Raw genomic sequence first — 18,765 nt, forward strand, 5'->3', positions numbered from 1 at the left:
GTAGTTACTAAAATCTTAAGACTAATATTTTTTATAACCGAGCTGTCCCTGTGCACTTGAAGGTCTTATCTCATTTTTAGACATATAAAGATCAGCATATTCAATATATCTGGAAATAGCTTTAGTTTTAAACTGAAAAGCAGTTGTAGGAAACCAGACTAATTTTGTCATGTTTGCAAATAAAGAACAAAATGAAAATACAATCATCACTGTTTTTTATTAATGTATAATATGAAGTAACTTGCTTGAATTATTCTGCAGTCTTGAACATTTGCTTTTTAAAGGACTGCAAAGCTTCACAGTGGAAATAAATGACATGTAAAGGGAACATAATTTGTAATATCCTTGTGCTCCTCATGTAATTACAAATAGGGTTTTTTGTGCTTATAGATGTGGATGAGTGCGAAATGAGTGCTCACAACTGTGACATGCATGCCTCATGTGTCAATATACCAGGAAGTTTTAAATGTAGTTGCAGAGAAGGATGGATTGGAAATGGCATTAAATGTATTGGTAAGTACACAGAAAATAACGCTTTTATCTTTTTCTTTTTTTAAAAAAAATAATGAAATCATGTTGTGTGATTACTCCATTAGTAACAAAGTATTATTCTTCTGTCTGCTGCTCTCTGTGGATAGATGGGTATGCAAGATTCTTATGTTTCAGAGGTTTAGTTTTCTGAGAAGACAACTGGTTTCATCTCAGAAGCCTGTCATGTAGCATCTTACTGAATTAACTTATGTATCTTACAAAGTTTCCATACAACTACTGTAATGTTCAAAAATTTAAAAAAAAATCAATCAAAAATAAAACGGAATTTGTTTTGTGATTTCCTGTCAGTAAGATGTTAATTCTGTTACTTAATACCATTTTTCATAAATGTCCTGTATTATGTCTAATTTATGGGCCCTAATATAAAACAGATTGAACTTGAGGTATGAGAAATGATTCTGCTTTTGGTGGACGGCTGGAGTAGCATCCTGTCTCCTTGCCTTCATTTTTTGGTTTGGTGTGTAAAAGATTGTGATATTTACCTTTTTTCTGAACATTTTAGGATCTATGGGAGAGGAGCTTCATTTAAGAATTAGGCACTATTGATAAAAGGAAAAGTACCATATTACGATATTTTACTGGAGGCCAGATTTTCTAAGATTTTTAAGCCATATCTGAGAAAAAAGGGAAGGGCCCCTGGTCTTTATTATTATAATTTACTTAAAAATATGTGAGCTCCTACTAAGTAAATAAAAAGTCCCATTTGAAGGAGAAGACTTTTAAAAGTTTTTCTGGCAGCATCCTTGTAGTTAGAATAGCTCCTGGGTATAGAGTATTCTTCTAGGAGACCGCTCTGCACACGGGTGAGAATGGACCATTGGCTACCCTAAAGCACCAGCTAGGGTGACTCTTACGTCATGGACTCATATGGCCATTCCCTTTAAACATGCCTTTGAGGGGAAGGAAAGACTTTTCTTTTTGGGGGCTTATTTTGTTTTTGTTTTTGTTTTTTTTTTTTCCATCCAAGTTGACATCCAACTAAATAAGAAAGCTTTCATTAACTTTCATGGGGTTACACTGTTGTCATATTCTTTCACTTGAGAAGACTCTCCTAAATGTATGGCAGATTTTCACCTTACTATATTTCTTTGGTTTATTGGTTTTTCAAACTCATTCTAAATTCAAGACATCTAACAGGATATTAACACTCAAGTAATGAGTCAGCTGAATTCCATCTGTTGCTTGGAAACATTTTAACCAACCCCATACATTTTAATTTAAAGGAAGAAATATTGAAAGGAAATCCCTATAGATTAATCCATTATCTTCTAATGGAAGCTTTGTATATTTATGGAGACATAAATCATCTTTGCATTTGCACTTGTGAGCTTGACAGTTAATTGTAAACCAAGTATACTAAGTGCTCTGTTACTGCTTGCACTCTTTTGCTCCTGATGTGCAGATCTTGATGAATGCTCCAATGGGACCCACCAGTGCAGCATGAACGCTCAGTGTGTGAACACCCCAGGGTCATACCGCTGTGCCTGTGCGGGGGGATTCACTGGGGATGGATTTACTTGTTCTGGTAAGAAATTTCTGTGAAAGCTGACTTGTCACTGATTGTTTCTGCTGTGTGGAAGCTTTGCAAATTTGATCTAAGCCCAAAGTGCAAGATAATAAATGTGAAAGTGTCTTTTAAGATCAGGATTCTTCCCATCTGCTGAAGAAATGCTAATCAAAGCAACTGATTGTTCTTTTGATTTGTGTGCCAGATTGGGCCCTCTGGGCCCATTTGTTGGATGAAGTGCTGTCTGCTTCTTCCTCCTCCTCCTCTTCATGCCAGTTTTTTTGAATGCTCATGTGCAGCTTGCAGCATCAGGCTCTCTAGTCAAGAACACAAAACACCTACTCTCTCTTGTGGTTCCTGTCTTGTAGGCCAGGTCTGCCTCTGGCAGGGAAGGATCATCTTTTTTCCCTTCACTACAGGATTTAATCACTAACATAGGACTTTTTAAACAGAAAAACAAATTACAGTTGAAAAATATTGCCTATGATCTCTGTATTTAAATTTGTTGGTAAATGCTCACTATTAAGAATGAACATTGTTTAGCACACAGCAAGTGATTCAAAATAAACTACTGTGTAAAGGATTGTATAAAGTGTAAAGATTTTGTATTAAACATTAATGGCCAAATATTGAGTTATTGTGGTTTTTATCCATTACAGAGTGGAGATGCAATAATATCTCTGCTCCTGACTTCTAATGTGTCCTCTATGTGGTCAGCAAATTTGAAGGTTTGAAGGGATGCATCCTGATGATAGTAAAATACCTAGAAACTAATGTGAATGCATTCATTATTAGCTAACTGGCTAATTTTAAGTCAAAATTAATTTACACTTTAACAAGGTTGTCTTCTGATTAGTATTGTAAGGTTTTTTTCTTTCAGAGTAAGGATCTTCAAATATCATTTGTTTATGTGTTTCAAGTTTGTGGTTAATGAACAAGAACTTTCATCCCTAATATTAACACACTATGTTTGCAGATCTTCTGTTTTTTAAAAATCAGATGGGATACTAGGGTTTGGCTAATAAAATTAAAGTATATGGAAAATTTTTTTGGACAATCATAATCATATCTGACAAAAGTACAAGTCCTTATAATGACTGCAGTGATGAATGCCTTCATTTGTCATTCTGCTCATTTATATCTCTTAAAAAAATAAAAAAATAATCAGTGGGGCATACTGGAAGAATTCCCAGTAATGTGCAAGTGGTAGTTGTAATGTTCATAATTCTCAAAGAGTATTTCCTAAAATGCATAGGAAAATAATTTTCTATATATGATTCACTTAAGAAAATTTGCCTTTTGAATATATTTTAAGTCAAAGTAACATAGCAATATACACCAGGAGACAACGTTTTGACTTTGTAAGCAAAGTATTCAACTTGTCTGTCAAAACTAATACTACTGAATCTGAAAACCTTCCATTATTTAAAAAAAAAAATTAAAACTCTTAATAAAAAACAAGCAGTAAGGAATCCTGGCAGGATAAAATGACTAATTGTGGAAATTACATTATGCTTGATTTTTTGCATTCTTTCAATTTTCTTCATCTTCAGGTATAAATATTTTGTTTTATATCAACAATATGCAACAGCACTATTACTTTGAACATCAAAATGAATATCATTTGTATTTTGCTAGTGAAACATGTAGTTTCAAATAAATTTTCTGACTCCCACAGATGTTGATGAGTGTGCAGAAAATGTTAATCTGTGTGAAAACGGACAGTGTTTAAATGTCCCCGGTGCCTACCGTTGTGAGTGTGAGATGGGATTCACTCCTGCCTTGGACAGCAAGTCGTGCCAAGGTATGCCACGGGTACTTCAAGTTCATTTTCTGAGTTTGAATTGGCTGCTATAAAGCAAACAACAAATGCTGGTAGGACCTCAGCCTGGAAGCAGAATATTCAGCACATGCTTCATATATAAGTAATTTCTTCAATCATTAATGATTTTGCAGTGTGAATTATGTTGAAGGTAGCTTTCATCTTTTTATGAAGTTTTCCTGGCCTTGGTCCAAAAATCCCAGAGTAGCAGTTTAGCTCAGAAATTTTGTTTTTTAAATTACTTTCCTTCTTTTTGTCACTAGTGAAGAGTGTGTGGAAAATCCTGTGTTCATCACTGTTTTATTTAGTGTGTTTACATAGGAGACACAAATTGTGTTAAGTGACCTCCTTTTAAAATAAACGTTTTCAGGAAATCTAAAGTAGGCAAATCGCTGCTATATAGGGCAAGTTTGTAACATTTTTTTTATCATCATCCCTTCACTCTCAGTATTGTACCAGATCATCTGAAGTGCAAAAGGAATTACTATCTTTCTAGTCCAATTCAGCTTCTATTCCCTGTTCCTACTTTTTTGTTTGTTTAATAGAACTGTATGTTAGCTAAAGCATTTTAGCTGGTGCTCCAAAGCTTTTTAACATTTCATATTTAGTGGTGGAAACCTCATAACTTCTTAGGAGATTATAATTCTTGATGAGACATTAAAAACAGAATCTAAAATGTAGTATCTAAAATTCAGTCCATAACTTGGCCTGTTCAGACATTCAGGTATACATTTATGAATCAGACTTATAGCTGTAGGAGGATTGCAGGTGCTTCTGAACACAACTGTTTTGGTCAGATCTCTTAATACTTACCAAGTATTATAGTCATGCCAATGTTCTAATAAAAATCCCCAAATAGATATCAGTCAATTATTGTTTTGAAAAACAATGTTTCTAATTCTTGGGCTAGCAGGTCACCAATATTTGGCTTGTCAATTGGTCCACAATGATGCTTCAAAAAATAAATTGAAGAATTTTGAAAAAATGCTCAGTATTAGTGTATCAGTGTGATTCTAATAGAAGTCTGAAAGCATTCTATAGATTAAATTCTGCTGTTGGAGAACCAAAAGATATGGGTGCCGAATACTTCAAGAGAACTTTTTTGTTTGGATTTTTTTTTTTTAATTTGATAGATTATTTTTTCTTAAGATAACATGACTCATTGGCTGATTTCTGCAATCAAGGGATTTAGTACAATAAGCGTAATAGAAATAATTAATCCAATTTTTCAGAAATCCCTTGAGATGTCAGTACATTAGCTTCTCAATGATACAGTCTTTTCCAGAACTTCACAAAACTTCATCTGAATACAAGTTATGATTATGACCTGATTTGGAGGTCATTCATTGACTGTACTTCAAGGTACTTAGAAACCTTCCTTTAATTTCCAGAACTGTTGGATATTAGGCATTTATCTTCAATTTAATTTTCCCTTAAAAATTTATATCTCTCTCCTCCTCAAAAGTTACCCCTTCTCATATGTTCCTACAAAGAGGCATTATATACTTCCCAAGCTTTGGCTAAGGCAAGCAAGCCAAGTTCAAAATAGATACTCTAATTTTACTACCCCTTTTTTACACCTCATCCAATTTTAGTTCCCCTCTCTTGAACAGAGCACTACACACAGAATTTCAAAAGAAGATTTATCTGTGCATTGTAAAATGGTATTAATGCTTTCCACTTTCCCGTCTGTGCTAAAAATAGCTCACTAGTACATGCTAGAGTTGCATTAGCCTTCTGCACAGCTGCTTTATTTTGTCAGCTTAAAAGTCTTGCTATCACACAGTAGATGCAGGGGGGTTTTCCCTCTTATCTTACCTGCAACTGAGAAGTCCTTCACAGTTTGTGTCTAAAAACATTACTTTTAACTCTGTTAATATTTAACTCATTTTCTAGCAATGTAGTCAGCAAAGTCATCTAATTTAATCTTCAGTTTACATGAGCACACAGGCAGTCCTTTACATGCATTTTAGCTCACCCATATGTAGTTGCTGGTTTAATGTGGGCTTGAAAAAAAGATAATTCTTACTCCCTACATTCCTTTTCCCTGTATTGTTTCTTCAAGTAGATATAAGTAATTGTCGATGCCTACTCCCTCTCTTTCTTCTTACTATAGTTCTTTTCCCTGAGAATGGTATTTTGAAAATCTTACTTGCCATTAGTATGAAATGTTGCAGACAGACTATGAGCTAGGAAATGACTGACACCTTTGAATGTTGTTACACTTCATTCTGTTTAATGCAGTACACATTTTGAGAGGAACTTAATGGCTTTTTGACTTAGCTTTTATTTTGAGTCCTGAGAAGTCAGTTTTGGTATTTTTACTTCACACTGTGTAAAACAGGAAAAAGTGCCAAGAAGCTTAATGGAGAATGCCTCACAAATCCCTAGCTATAGTGTTCTACGCAAAACCAAAAGTGATTACTCAGTGTTGCTTTTTTCAATTTTCTTTTTCAAGTTACATTTGTCCTCATTTGTTTTTAGTAATACAGCACACTATGTTAATATTAATATGGTAATGATATGTAACTTTCTGGTCTTAATATATATTCCTTCAGATATTGATGAATGCTCCTTCCAGAACATATGTGTATTTGGTACCTGTAATAATCTACCAGGAATGTTTCACTGTATCTGTGATGATGGCTATGAACTAGATCGAACTGGTGGAAACTGTACAGGTATATCTCTTCTGTTCAGAAATATATCAAGACTTACTGCTTTTTTTAATTGCGACAAGTTAATTTAAATATGAGTTCACAAAACATGCATTGTATTCTCTTACAACGAGAGTGTATGTTTCCCCACTAAACGAGCAAAGTGTAGAATTGCATGCTTTGGAGTTGATTTAAGAATGGAACAAACAGAACGGCTTCTTAAATATACAGATGTACAAAAGTTATTCCTAAATGTTCAATGAATTATTAGTAGCTTTTTTGTTCAATTTCAGCTAAAATTCACTAGCATTTGCAATTTTCCTGCCCATTTTTCTTGAAAGGTAAAATTGTTCTTTTATGTCTAGTGAGCAGATTTACAAATGTAACTTTTCTATTTAGATATCGATGAATGTGCCGATCCCATTAATTGTGTTAATGGGCTTTGTGTAAATACTCCTGGAAGGTATGAGTGTAATTGTCCTCCAGACTTCCAGCTGAATCCTACTGGAGTGGGTTGTGTGGGTAAGTAAAAGCTACCCAAAGTATTTCTTTAGAAATCACAGCCAGTGTGACTGTTTTGATGCAAATGAGAGTAGCAATACAGAAAAATTTTACTTCCACATGCTGCATATCCTGTAACATAGTTTTCTAGAGATGGAGTTAATTATTTTAATGGATTAATAGTGTTTATAGTTGCTTTAAAATACACCCTTCTAAAATTTGTTGAAACATATATTATCTGTATTTCCATTCTTCTGACAGTCAACAGTTCTTATTTAAAAAACTGAATTTTTTAATCTTAGATGTGTCTTGGGACTGATTGATATGTTTAGCTTAAGTCTAAATTGAACTTAAAACTGGTTGTGGTAACTATTTAGCTGGAAACAAAGTAAAAGGTGTGTTTCACTGTAGTGTACATAATTGCCTCTGGCTTACACAGACTTAAAGTGAATTTTCATTACTTTTCTCACTTGCTACATGATACAGGACTGTCATGTGATTAGAGTATATAAGAGCAGTCTATGGAGGTTTTGGGGAAGAGGCGGGTTGAGAGAGGGGCTAAGGTTCAGCCCACACAGGATTTGTGTGTGATATTGGGAAAGCCTTCTAACTTTTTATTTGGAAAACAGCCTTTTTATTTTATTATCTTGGGAAGGCTCGAATTCTCCTGAAATGGTAGTTAGGACTCCATCCATTCTCTAAATGTTTACAATAATACTACAGTGTGGTGTAGAATAAATATATTCTAAGCAAATAATTTCTAAAGAAATGCAGATTTCCTTCAGAACAAATTTTATCTCTTATCTTTTCCATGTTTCTCCATTTTCTGCCCATGAATATTGTCTGTTGCTTCTCTGTATGCTAGAAACAAGTCCTGTACAAGACCTATAGATGTCAACCGTCTTGACCAATGTATTGAAAAACTTTAAGCTGTGATTTTTAAAGATTAAGTGAATTTATGTGATTCCCATTGAATTGAAAACCTGTGTTTCTGTCTCCCATAGAATCTTCTGACAATTCCTGCCTTAATACTTTTCTTCTGCAGCTGCAGTCTGACTTAAGCTTTTAGTTTTGCCTCATTTGAAGATTCAGCTGAAGCAATGAAATCCTACCTTTTTGACTCCCTTTCTGCAGCATAGAACTAAGATCCTCATTCTTTCCTACAGCCAGATATTGTGTATGATCAGCCCTTCAAATCCTGAATTATGACCGAAGAATTTTAAGTGATCTCTGAAGAAGCTTATGAGAATGAATTATCCTACTGCTAGCTGACTTGTATTTTGCTAAAAAATGGAAGTTTGAGTTGTCACTGTACTTTGGGACCAGTTGTCCCATGTTGGGACCAGGGGTCCCTATGTTTCCTCAAGGAAGCCTCCAGAGTGGAAGGGAAACCAGTCAAGGGTAATTGTAGCAAATCTACAGTCCCAAATCAGACAGCAAGCCCTCCCTCTCTGAAGAAAAAATGTTGAATAAGAAAGTAGTATAAAAACTATTTGACATTTCCTTATTTCTGTCCTGAGGAAATACTACTAGGGCCGTCCCTCTCCCTGGTACAAAGACTTTTCATTTCCCTCGTGTAAGAAGTATTTTTAGTTTCTCAATCACTGATTGTACAAAAAAGACACTCCCAAGACTTAGCCCCCTGAGCCAACATGGGGGTTTTGGTTGGATTTTAGTTTTTTTTCAAGTTCAGTGTCAGACAGTGACAGAACTAGAATCCATTTATCTGTCTGTGGGAGAAGTTGCAAGCCTCAGGTGTGCTCTTTCCATCTCTCTACAGACTGATTCGATGACGAAGTGCAAAAAACACTCCGTGAACATTCAGCTTTTGTTTTTGACAGGGACAAGCAAAGCCTCTGCTTTTCATGAAATGTCAATAGACTAAGAAATAAAGCCCTAATCCATTAATGAAGTGACACTTTAATGCCTGTTTTTTTAAAAGCCCTTGAAGAGATAGGGCACCATATGCAACTAAAAATGTATTAGTTATACTATTTTACACAGTTGTAGGCATTGTTGGGTTTTGAACTTTGTTTTCTTTCACTAGCAGTTCTCATTTGTACTATTTCCAGAGGGTTGAATGATTGTGCATAGGAGGTGCAAACAGAGACTTGCCATTCCAACGCAGCTATGCTAGTTGTGTTTCTAGATTTGGTATGCCTTGGGTGCGTCTATTTTATTGACTTAGGCAGTCCATAGAGGGACAAACTGAAGTTCAGTTTGCTTGTGATCCTTTATAGTCTCAGGACTGCAATTCCAAATTGGAACCTGACTTGCAATGATGTTTGTGTCAGAGGCACATCATTTGGAAAAAAAAAAAACAACACAGAGACTAGTATATGTCAACAAGAAAAATGAAAGTTTCTTGCTTCTGGAATGCACAAGTTGTGCTGAAAAATGTTCCAGAAACTTCTTGTCGAAGGACAGCAGCTTCTGGTTCTCTTCAATAGCACTATCTCTTGCACACTTGAGAAAAAAAGGTGGAAGAATTTAAATTCCCATTATTTTCAGAAGAAATGGAAATACTATCCTTGACAAAGAGGAACACAGTCTCATATCAAGATAGTTGTCCTGGTTTGGGCTGGAATAGAGTTAATGTTCCTTTTTGGTAAGTAGAATAGTGCTGTGTTTTAGGTTCAGCATTGGGTTTGGTGTGAGAAGAATGCTGATAGCACACTGATGTTTTCAGCTGCTACTGAGACTTCAAGGACTCTCCAACTCCCCATGTCCTGCCCGTGCGCAAGGGCACAAAAAGCAGGGGGGGGGGGAGCACAGCCAGAGCACCAGACCCAAATTGGCCAATTAAATATTCCGTATCATCTAACATCATGCTCACTATATAGAGGAGGGGTGGTTGGGAAGGGGAGCAATCTCTCTCTCTCACTCGCTTCCAGGGTTGTGACTGCGGGATCTTGGTATTTTGGGATCGCCAGCCGGGAACGGGCTGGGTGTTGGTCAGCGGGTGGTGAGCAATTGCATTGTGCATTACCCATTTATATTTTCTATTACTGTAATTGTTTTCATTTTAGTACCATTATTAAACTGTTTCTATATCAACCTGTGAGTCTCCCTTTACCCCTTCAATTCCCTCCCCCATTCCCAGATAGGGGGGGAGGGTGGATGAGAGGCTGTGAAGTGGTTGGCTGCCGACCACAACAGCAGTTCATGTGAGGAGTAAACTGAAACCTAAAACTCTTGATGGACTTGGTATCAATATTCTGCTAGAGAATTCCAGACTCTGCCTTCATTCCAAGGTCTGTCATCTCCTATTGTTCTTAATGAGCCTGAGGTCTTGGGCTGAAGCCGTCTTCTGAGATGGTCATTGTTTTTCACTTTTCCCAAAAAGAATAAAGCCAAATCTCTTCTTGGCTTCTCTTTAAAAGTCAGGTGTCTCATGCTATCACGAATGGAGAGAAGCATGCAGTTCCTAAGAACAGGAGGAGATAGGTGTTCTCAGAATAACGTTTGGGTTGTTTCAGCTTAAGTCCACAATGAGAACAACAGGATGTGCCCTTTTTAAAAGCAGTTCATTTCACTCTCTTCTTATGTTGTCTTAAAAAAAAAAAAAAGGACTTCCACTCTAACACTCTAACGTATACTGATCAGTGATCCTAGGTAAATCATGCCTCCAGGGAGGTAAAGATACACCCTGCTTGAAGTGTCTTCTCTTTCCATCAGTGGTACAGAATACATATGCATCTGTCACTCAATTCTTAACTGAGTATTTTGGCTTTACAACAATATGCATTTATGGTGAGATACTGAAATTTGTTGTAGAATATGTGTGGTCCAGGAACATATCCCTGTTTCACTATCCAGAGTATGCTCTTAAAACTGTGCAGAAAGATTCACCCAAACTTGTCTTTTAATGCTTACATTTCAATAAATATAAATAATCTGGAAAGCTTGAAGGTTTTCTCTTGATTGATGTTAAGACCCTTTAAAAAAAAATACTCAGTTTGAAAATTAATGTGAAGTTTTGTTTTTATGTTATACATGTTTTAACTAACTTGAGGATCTTGAGAACAAGTAGTTCCTAACAATTCAGAAAGTTACCTTCAAGTTTTTTTCATAGATATGTCCCAAACTTCAGGATAATTTAAAAACCCGTGTCATATTAAGACATTTGAGAAACTCTAGAAATTTTGGAAGTATAAACTACCCACGTTTATCATGCTGTGTTCATTTTACTCCATGTAAATTGCTAAAGCTTTAGTATCTGGCACTTGTTGAAAGCAGTAAATTAAAAACATGTTATTTCTTGCTAAAATATGCATTTGAGAAATCATTCAAAAGTTCATTTATAGGTTTCTTAGTCATACCATTAACAGAAATAGTAAAAATGCAAAGAGACACTCTGGCCTTTATACAATGAATTTATAAAAAAAATTTGACTGGCTTTCTGTGCTTCTCTGGGGGCAACCTTTGATAGAAAATTAATTAATGGAAATTATTGTTACAATTGTAACACTACTTTTGAGGAAATGAATGTTCATCTTATTTGAATGTAATGAGAAATATAGTAATAATTGACTATCCTCTGATTCCTTATATTTATGACTCACTGCTGGTTACTCTTCATTCATAAAGAACACAGAGACAATATGTGCAGCAGTAAGAAAACTCATAGCTTTACTTCTCTTAAATTCCTTGCTCATTCTACTGATGCCAGCAGTTGTCTAAATCATTGAGTTACAGTTTGAGTGAGCTAATAAACTAACTTTCCTCAAACCTACTGCACATTTAGATTATTTGTGTCAATAATTTTGGGAGAGTTTCTTTACCAGTAAAAGAATTCTTCCAGTGACATGACTTTGTTCTCTGATTCCATAGAAAAATATGTAAATTCTTCTAATTCCACAAGAGCCATAGCCTAGTCACAATCAGAATATGGAGAAGAAATACTAACAGCAAACTGCAGCAAGGTTTCTGGTATTTCCTAGAGTGAGGGTCTGTGAATAGTGTATGTGCTACATTTTAGAGCATGGTGTGACTTTGGAAGACATGCAAACATTTTAAACTCCTCTTGGGGTACTTAGGAGGCTGAAGCTGCCCATTTTCCCTGCTGTCTCTCTCAACACCAGTAACTGTGAGTGTACATGGGTGTTTTGAGTTACCAATGACTTCAAAAGCACAGTGTTATTTGAATTCTTGCTTCTATATATGAAATGTTAAAATTAATGCCTGCTTTTCCTTTGTCCGGATCATTGTGTGCAGCTGTAGTTGTATGTGCTTTCTGTGTAGATAACCGTGTTGGCAATTGCTACCTGAAGTACGGCCCGCGAGGGGATGGGAGCCTGTCCTGCAACACTGAAATAGGGGTTGGAGTCAGTCGTTCCTCGTGCTGCTGCTCTCTGGGAAAGGCTTGGGGAAACCCCTGTGAGACATGTCCTCCTGTAAACAGCAGTAAGAAAATGTTCTCCTCTTTTCCCCCTGCCCACTTATTACGGAAGATGCTAACAAGGGATGGAAAAAGTATTTGAAATCTTTTACTGTATTACTATACAGTATCATTTAAGAACCTCATTTTCTTCATGAGGCAGTGCTCTCCCTGCTGCTGTCAGAGCGGTGAGGCAGAGGTGTGAACCTGAGTATCAGAAGACCCAACCTTTAGTCTCCTGTGACTGATTTGGTGCCTATTCTCACACTAATAAATCAGTGGTAACTTTAGAAGACACTTCCCACTGGACCAGGCCCATGTACTTTGGGTAATTTGGGGTACTTTATTTTATTTTGCTTTTATTTCCATTAAAAAAAAAAAAAAAGGTAGTTGCAGATATGCTTATGTGTCTTAAGAATGGAAAGGATGGCATGCATCTACTAGGAATTCTTACTCAGCAACTCCATGTTGGTAGGGAAATAGTAATGCTTAAAACTCAAATCACACATTCGATTTGGAGAGCTGCAGTAGTTCTTAAAGGACAATGTTGGTAACTGTTGGGTAACTATTTCTGAGTCACTCTTGAGTATTTTCAAAACTGTTTCCAAATTATACCAATTTTGTAGAGCTTTGAAGTTGTTTGAATGCAACAGAAATGTCGAGCATGTTGTTCTCAACAGTCTCATAATAGTATGAATTCCAATTTTAACACATATCTTTATATCTTTATGGATGGTATACTGAAGAAAATATATGCCTTTATAAAGGCACAGTATGGAGAAAACAACATCGTGTCTGCCTTAAAAATATCTGTGGTTATGGTAATGTTTTAAGAGAACTCCAAATCTTACCTTGATTTTCTACTAATCTAATGCACATGCTTTATTTACTGTGAATAGGTCAAGAAGAGTAGAAAACCAATGAATGTAGGAAAGAAGACTCATTAAAAACACAAATTAAATTCTATGTTTCTATTGTTAGCGTTTTATTCTTTGTATGACTGACATGCTCTCTCTTCTTATACTTTACTTTAGCGGAATATAATACTCTCTGCCCAGGGGGTGAAGGATTCAGACCAAATCCCATCACTATTATTTTAGAAGGTGAGTTTATCATCAATGTCTGTGATGGCTGGTAATAAAAAAAGTAGTCATCTTCTGAGAGAAGTACACAGGAACTATATTTTGCAGAAATCATTATGTTTAGTGCAGAGTAAAACCCTCTGCTAATATAAATTGGACAACAGCATGATGAAAAGTCATACTGTAAAAGAATATTGAAGAAGTCCAACAACATTTCAGTAGGAAAATAAGCTGATGCAACACTGAAATAGGGGTTGGAGTCAGTTGTGCCTCGTTACTTGAACTGGCCTTTGAAATTGGCCACTGAAGGATAAGTTATTTATTAAAATTATAGCTTATAAGAGGAAAATATAAGTTTCAGGAAATATTAATTGGACAAAGAAACTCTGGTTCCCATGTGTGTGCAAGAATGAGGAATTAGATGCCAAATTTCTGTAAACAGTAATGGAAGTTGAACTCCATGGACTCATCAAGCTGAAGCATGCTCCTGAAGAGCTGTTTAACTGGAAGTGAATGAGCATCTCATCCATGCTTTCATGAAGTGCAATTAAGAAGCAAAAAAGAAAAAAATCCACATGACAGTTAAAAGCTACCAGTTGGTAAAATTTTAGGGGAGTACTTAAAGTCTCGTTTCTTTTCATTCTGGAGTGAAAATATGGTGGCTTTTGTTCTCTGTTTTCAGACATTGATGAATGTCAGGAACTGCCAGGTCTCTGCCAAGGTGGAAATTGCATCAATACTTTTGGCAGCTTCCAGTGTGAATGTCCGAAAGGCTACTACCTCAGTGAAGAAACAAGAATCTGTGAAGGTTGATAACCTTGAAACTTCCTTCTCTATCTGTTATGAAAAACAGTAATTTTTAGCCTTAAATCTGTAAGTGGGTATGGTACCCACACACTTAGCTAAAATCATCTCCAAAATCATTATCTTTGGCAACAGTGATACGATTAATATAAAATTAATATGCAACACTTTAATATATTAATGTTGATTTCTACATGATAGATCTCAGCTATGTGTATTAGTAAATTCAGGTGGTTATTCATGATTTCTGGCTTCTCACTTCAATAACTTGTATCTCCTGCCAGTTTCACTAGGCTCCCTACATTTTAAATGAGAATAGGTGTCCTCTTCACAGTATTTCAGAGTTAGCAGTTCAATTTACGCAATGTGAAGTAAAGTTAATATTGGTCTTCCTTTTGTGTTTGAGATTTGTCATGTGTTAGAACCAAAAATTGTAAATAGACCCAAAAATGTAGAGAATCTTTTATGGTTTCTCCAAGCTTGGAGTGTTGTAAGTCAGCTTCCCCTTCTTCATTCACTTCATGAGAAAAAAAAAAAAAAAAAAAAGTTGTCTCCTTTCAAAACAGAGCCTGTGAATCCTGAGGCTTTGCTATGCTCGGATAAAGAAAGCTGACCAAACTGGGCTTGAAATTAAAACTGTATGGGCAAAAAAGCCTTACACCCCAAATACCTTTAAATAAGAAGATCTAAAGTTAGAGCAGCAAGACTATGTGATTATTCAGCTTTCCTGTTTCTAAATAGAGTACTTGAAAGGCCATTTCTCAGTGGAATAGTGAACACATTGACAGAACTGAAAAGTGACAGTAACATTCCTGTGAGAAGGCAGTGTGAGTATCTTTTGTGGAGCTGATGATGCTCCAGTTTCAGTGGTAAATTCAACAACATTGAATTTTTTTATGTTGTTCTCTTGCACTTCACTAGCTGAATTTAATAGAGTTTAAGGATACTACTTTTCAGCTGATATTAGAATTGCTACTTAATCCAAATCTGAGCCATAGTTTCCAAGCTAGTCTTCACATGAAACATTTTTGTTATCTTAGCATGGTTCATTATGGTCATATTTCTCAGAAACATTTGCTAGGACTTGCTCCTCTTCTCCCTTGTTAATCGTAGTATTTTCACTTGGTCTCTAGATATTGACGAGTGTGTTGCACATCCTGGTGTCTGTGGTCCTGGCACCTGCTACAATACCTTGGGGAACTACACCTGCATTTGCCCACCTGAATATATGCAGGTCAACGGAGGACATAACTGCATGGGTATGCAAAATGTCATCTTTACCAGAATTGTCTGAATATCAGACTGTTTTGGGGCCAGTTCTAAAGCCTTTTGTTGCTTTTCTTACATTTAGACATGAGGAAAAGCTTTTGCTACAGAAGCTATAATGGAACCTCCTGTGAGAATGAACTGCCCTTCAATGTGACCAAAAGGATGTGTTGCTGCACATACAATGTTGGGAAAGCCTGGAACAAACCTTGTGAGCCATGTCCAACTCCAGGAACAGGTAAAGCCTACTGTAGTCATCCCATTTTGTTACTTTCTTTGCTCATCTGCTCTTTTGACTTACTTGCTGAAGTTAACATTTCAGCCCCAAAAAACCTTTGCTGTACTCCCAAAGCAGAGTGACAATATCCTCCCATCATGTCATTGGATGGATTATGTTTTGGTGTTCTGAACAAGAATAGATGTTTCTTCCATATATTTAAGTGGAAGAAGTGTCACTCCAGTTCGAGTGGAAATATACAGCTTGAATAGTTTGAAGGCACCAATCATTTCCACTGAATTAAAAAAAAAATCAGAAAGAATATGTATATTTTCTCTCTCAGCTGCTCCTGAAGGCAAGGGCAATGGAACAAACTGCTGTCAGGTGTCACTGAGATGAATAAAAAGGCCTGGAAAGCACAAACTGACCTTCCCATCAGCAGCAGGAGTATGTTAGCCATGTAGATAAAAGGATGTTGTAAGACAGATATCTGTAGGTAGATCTAATTACTTAGACTTTTTTGGGGGTGTAATGGGGCTCTATAAAGTGAATATGCTGTGGTTGTTTTATTCTTTCTTTCTAACAGTACCAAGGCTTTCAGAGGCCTTATATGGAATTACTTTACGTTATTTGTGGTTATGTCAAAAATCTGTGTTTGTGTAGGTAAGACCCACCAGGGTGGCACAGTAGACATAAGCAAGTTTTCTGAATGCCTGATGACAGAACTCCCATTTCTAAAGCTGTCACTGAGTTTTCTGGAAAAGCAGTCATCAGGCAATAACACTGGGGTTGGAGACACTGTCTGACAAGAGATACCTGCTGCCTGGTTTGTCTTTCAGGATAATTAATTTAGGCTAGTATCATTTAGTTGCAGCATAGATGGGGATACATTTATCCTGGTAGTCTTAATCTGTCAGAACAATGAGAGTGGGTTTCATTACTGAGTGTATTGCCTTTGCATATTTTTCACTTGTGTCCCACATCTGAGTGTGACCCTCTCAGTTGCTTTTACATTTTCTCTATTGAAGCTGATGAACTTGCAAAAGCTCAGTAATTTGGGCATCGTAGAGGGAAGTAAAAATTCTCTTCTATAAAGTAAGGTGAAAATAATAAGGTACAGTTCTTTTTCAGTTAGTCTTTATGTAGTTCCTTGCCTGCGACAGAACGCCCTGAAAACCTCAACTCAGAAAAATCATTGGTGGGAGAACCACCAACTTGGAAGCCTGACCGTAGCACCTGGCCTTCATTAAAAGATTCTTACATTTGCAAAAAAGAGCAAAGGTGCCCAGATAAAATTAAAAAGCTCAGGTGTCTTTTTAGTACAAACGCATTTTATTGTTTAATTGACTTTGCCCCAGGTTTACTGCCACTAAATCCATACCTCTGGTGCTGCATTATTTGTGATGTTAGTGTAAAGAATGCATTACTTCAATTCCAAGTGGTTTATCCTGGTCACATAAGGGAAACAATAGATAATTAAGTAAGACTTCCCCCCACAAGCAGTAAAGAGGAAGAAAATGGGACTGAAAAGCAAAAATAGCCTCTTCCTTTTCTTTTTTAAGAAGTAGGAGGGAGAATGAAGGAATGTTCCTAGCAGTAAGGAGTGGGAGATGGAAATATGCTTGAAAGAGGAAATACATGTATGCTGTCACAGATAGCTCATAAAATTCTTTCCCATAGTTATTTATCTCAGTGCCATAAAATTGTCATCACAATGACAACATGATGAGAAAAATACAGCAAAGCACTAGCAGGGATTCATGCAATTAATTATATTGGATACAAGAAAGAATTCTCCTTCTAAATTGGTAAGACTGAAGTTCTCAAAAACTTCTGCAGCTTTTAAAGATTTGTTAAGACAACTCCACTTAGTCTGCAAGCAGTTATGGGGTTAAAATATTTCCTGAAATATTTCAGTATTGCCTTGTTAGCACTTCTGAATGCCTTTACTGTATTAGGAGACATGGTTGAACCTTTTTCACCATGAGAAGAGATGGCGCAAGGGATCAAACAGAAATTCCAAGTGTAAATGGCTGAATAGCTGCACTTATGTGGTATAATCAGTTGTTCTGAAATTTGGGTGGGGGCTACACATCACAGACAGGGGTTATGATACACTGACCTAAACGAGTTTGCTAGACTGAGTCCAGTAGCTCATTAAGAGCATTATTCTGCTCTGATGAGAATTATATTGTTCCTCTGAATGAACTTCACATGCCAATGCATTTACATTTTTTTTTTCCTTTCTGAACAGAGCTCTTTCTTCCTTTTCATATATTTATGCTTAACAATCAATCTGTTTGATGACTTTAGGTAGCAAAGACTGTATTTCTTGGTTTTACACATTATACAGATCATAGCCGTTAACATACAGACTCTAATCAGAAATAATAATTCTTGTTTGTTTTTTCACCCAAAGAAGTGTAGAAACCTACTTCACTGCTAAGAGGTAGCCAAGTATTTACTGAACTCTGTCATGGTTTGATCATTTCAGGAGTCCTTGACCTCAGAGAGGTTTTTTCCTGTTATTTTTGTCCTAAAAAAAAAAAATAGCACAGTGATAAGTATATGGGGTTGTGAAATATTTTTTAGGTCACCAATGCACAGGCAAGCTTTCAGAAAGTAAATCTCTGGCATGTTTGTGTATGGGTAATTTGACACTCTGTATGAGGGTATTATCATACAGTCCTTAAGTAATTATATCCTCTTTTTCTACACAGTGCAAACTGAAAAAAATACAGAAAAACTCTATTAAATGGAATGCATGGAATGTGTAGGTAGCATAACACAGAATGAAAGAAGACCTGCGACCCTTAGAGCCTCTTCCTCATCCTCCCAGAACTGATCTGTTAGGTGTTACCACAGGATTAGGTTGTCATTGCCCATGGGGACAGGATAGTGAGCACAAGGCCCGCTTTTTATCTAGTTAGGTGTGTTTCACATGTTTACTGACAGCTGTAAATGGCATAAAGCTCCT

General features: G+C 36.3%; 1 protein-coding gene across 1 annotated transcript in view; it reads left to right on the top strand.

Moving 5' to 3' along the window:
* The window catches only part of FBN2 (fibrillin 2), a 181,645-nt gene that overhangs the window by 132,030 nt on the left and 30,850 nt on the right, over window positions 1–18,765 (top strand). The window contains exons 32-41 of the mRNA XM_042787813.1: window positions 391–513; window positions 1,955–2,077; window positions 3,738–3,863; window positions 6,440–6,562; window positions 6,938–7,060; window positions 12,284–12,445; window positions 13,454–13,522; window positions 14,184–14,309; window positions 15,439–15,564; window positions 15,657–15,809. Coding sequence (XP_042643747.1) covers window positions 391–513; window positions 1,955–2,077; window positions 3,738–3,863; window positions 6,440–6,562; window positions 6,938–7,060; window positions 12,284–12,445; window positions 13,454–13,522; window positions 14,184–14,309; window positions 15,439–15,564; window positions 15,657–15,809 — 1,254 coding nt within the window. The remainder of the gene's footprint in view (window positions 1–390; window positions 514–1,954; window positions 2,078–3,737; window positions 3,864–6,439; window positions 6,563–6,937; window positions 7,061–12,283; window positions 12,446–13,453; window positions 13,523–14,183; window positions 14,310–15,438; window positions 15,565–15,656; window positions 15,810–18,765) is intronic.

This window comes from Tyto alba, unplaced genomic scaffold, assembly GCF_018691265.1.
Source record: "Tyto alba isolate M040663 unplaced genomic scaffold, T.alba_DEE_v4.0 Super-Scaffold_13, whole genome shotgun sequence".
NCBI lineage: Eukaryota > Metazoa > Chordata > Aves > Strigiformes > Tytonidae > Tyto > Tyto alba.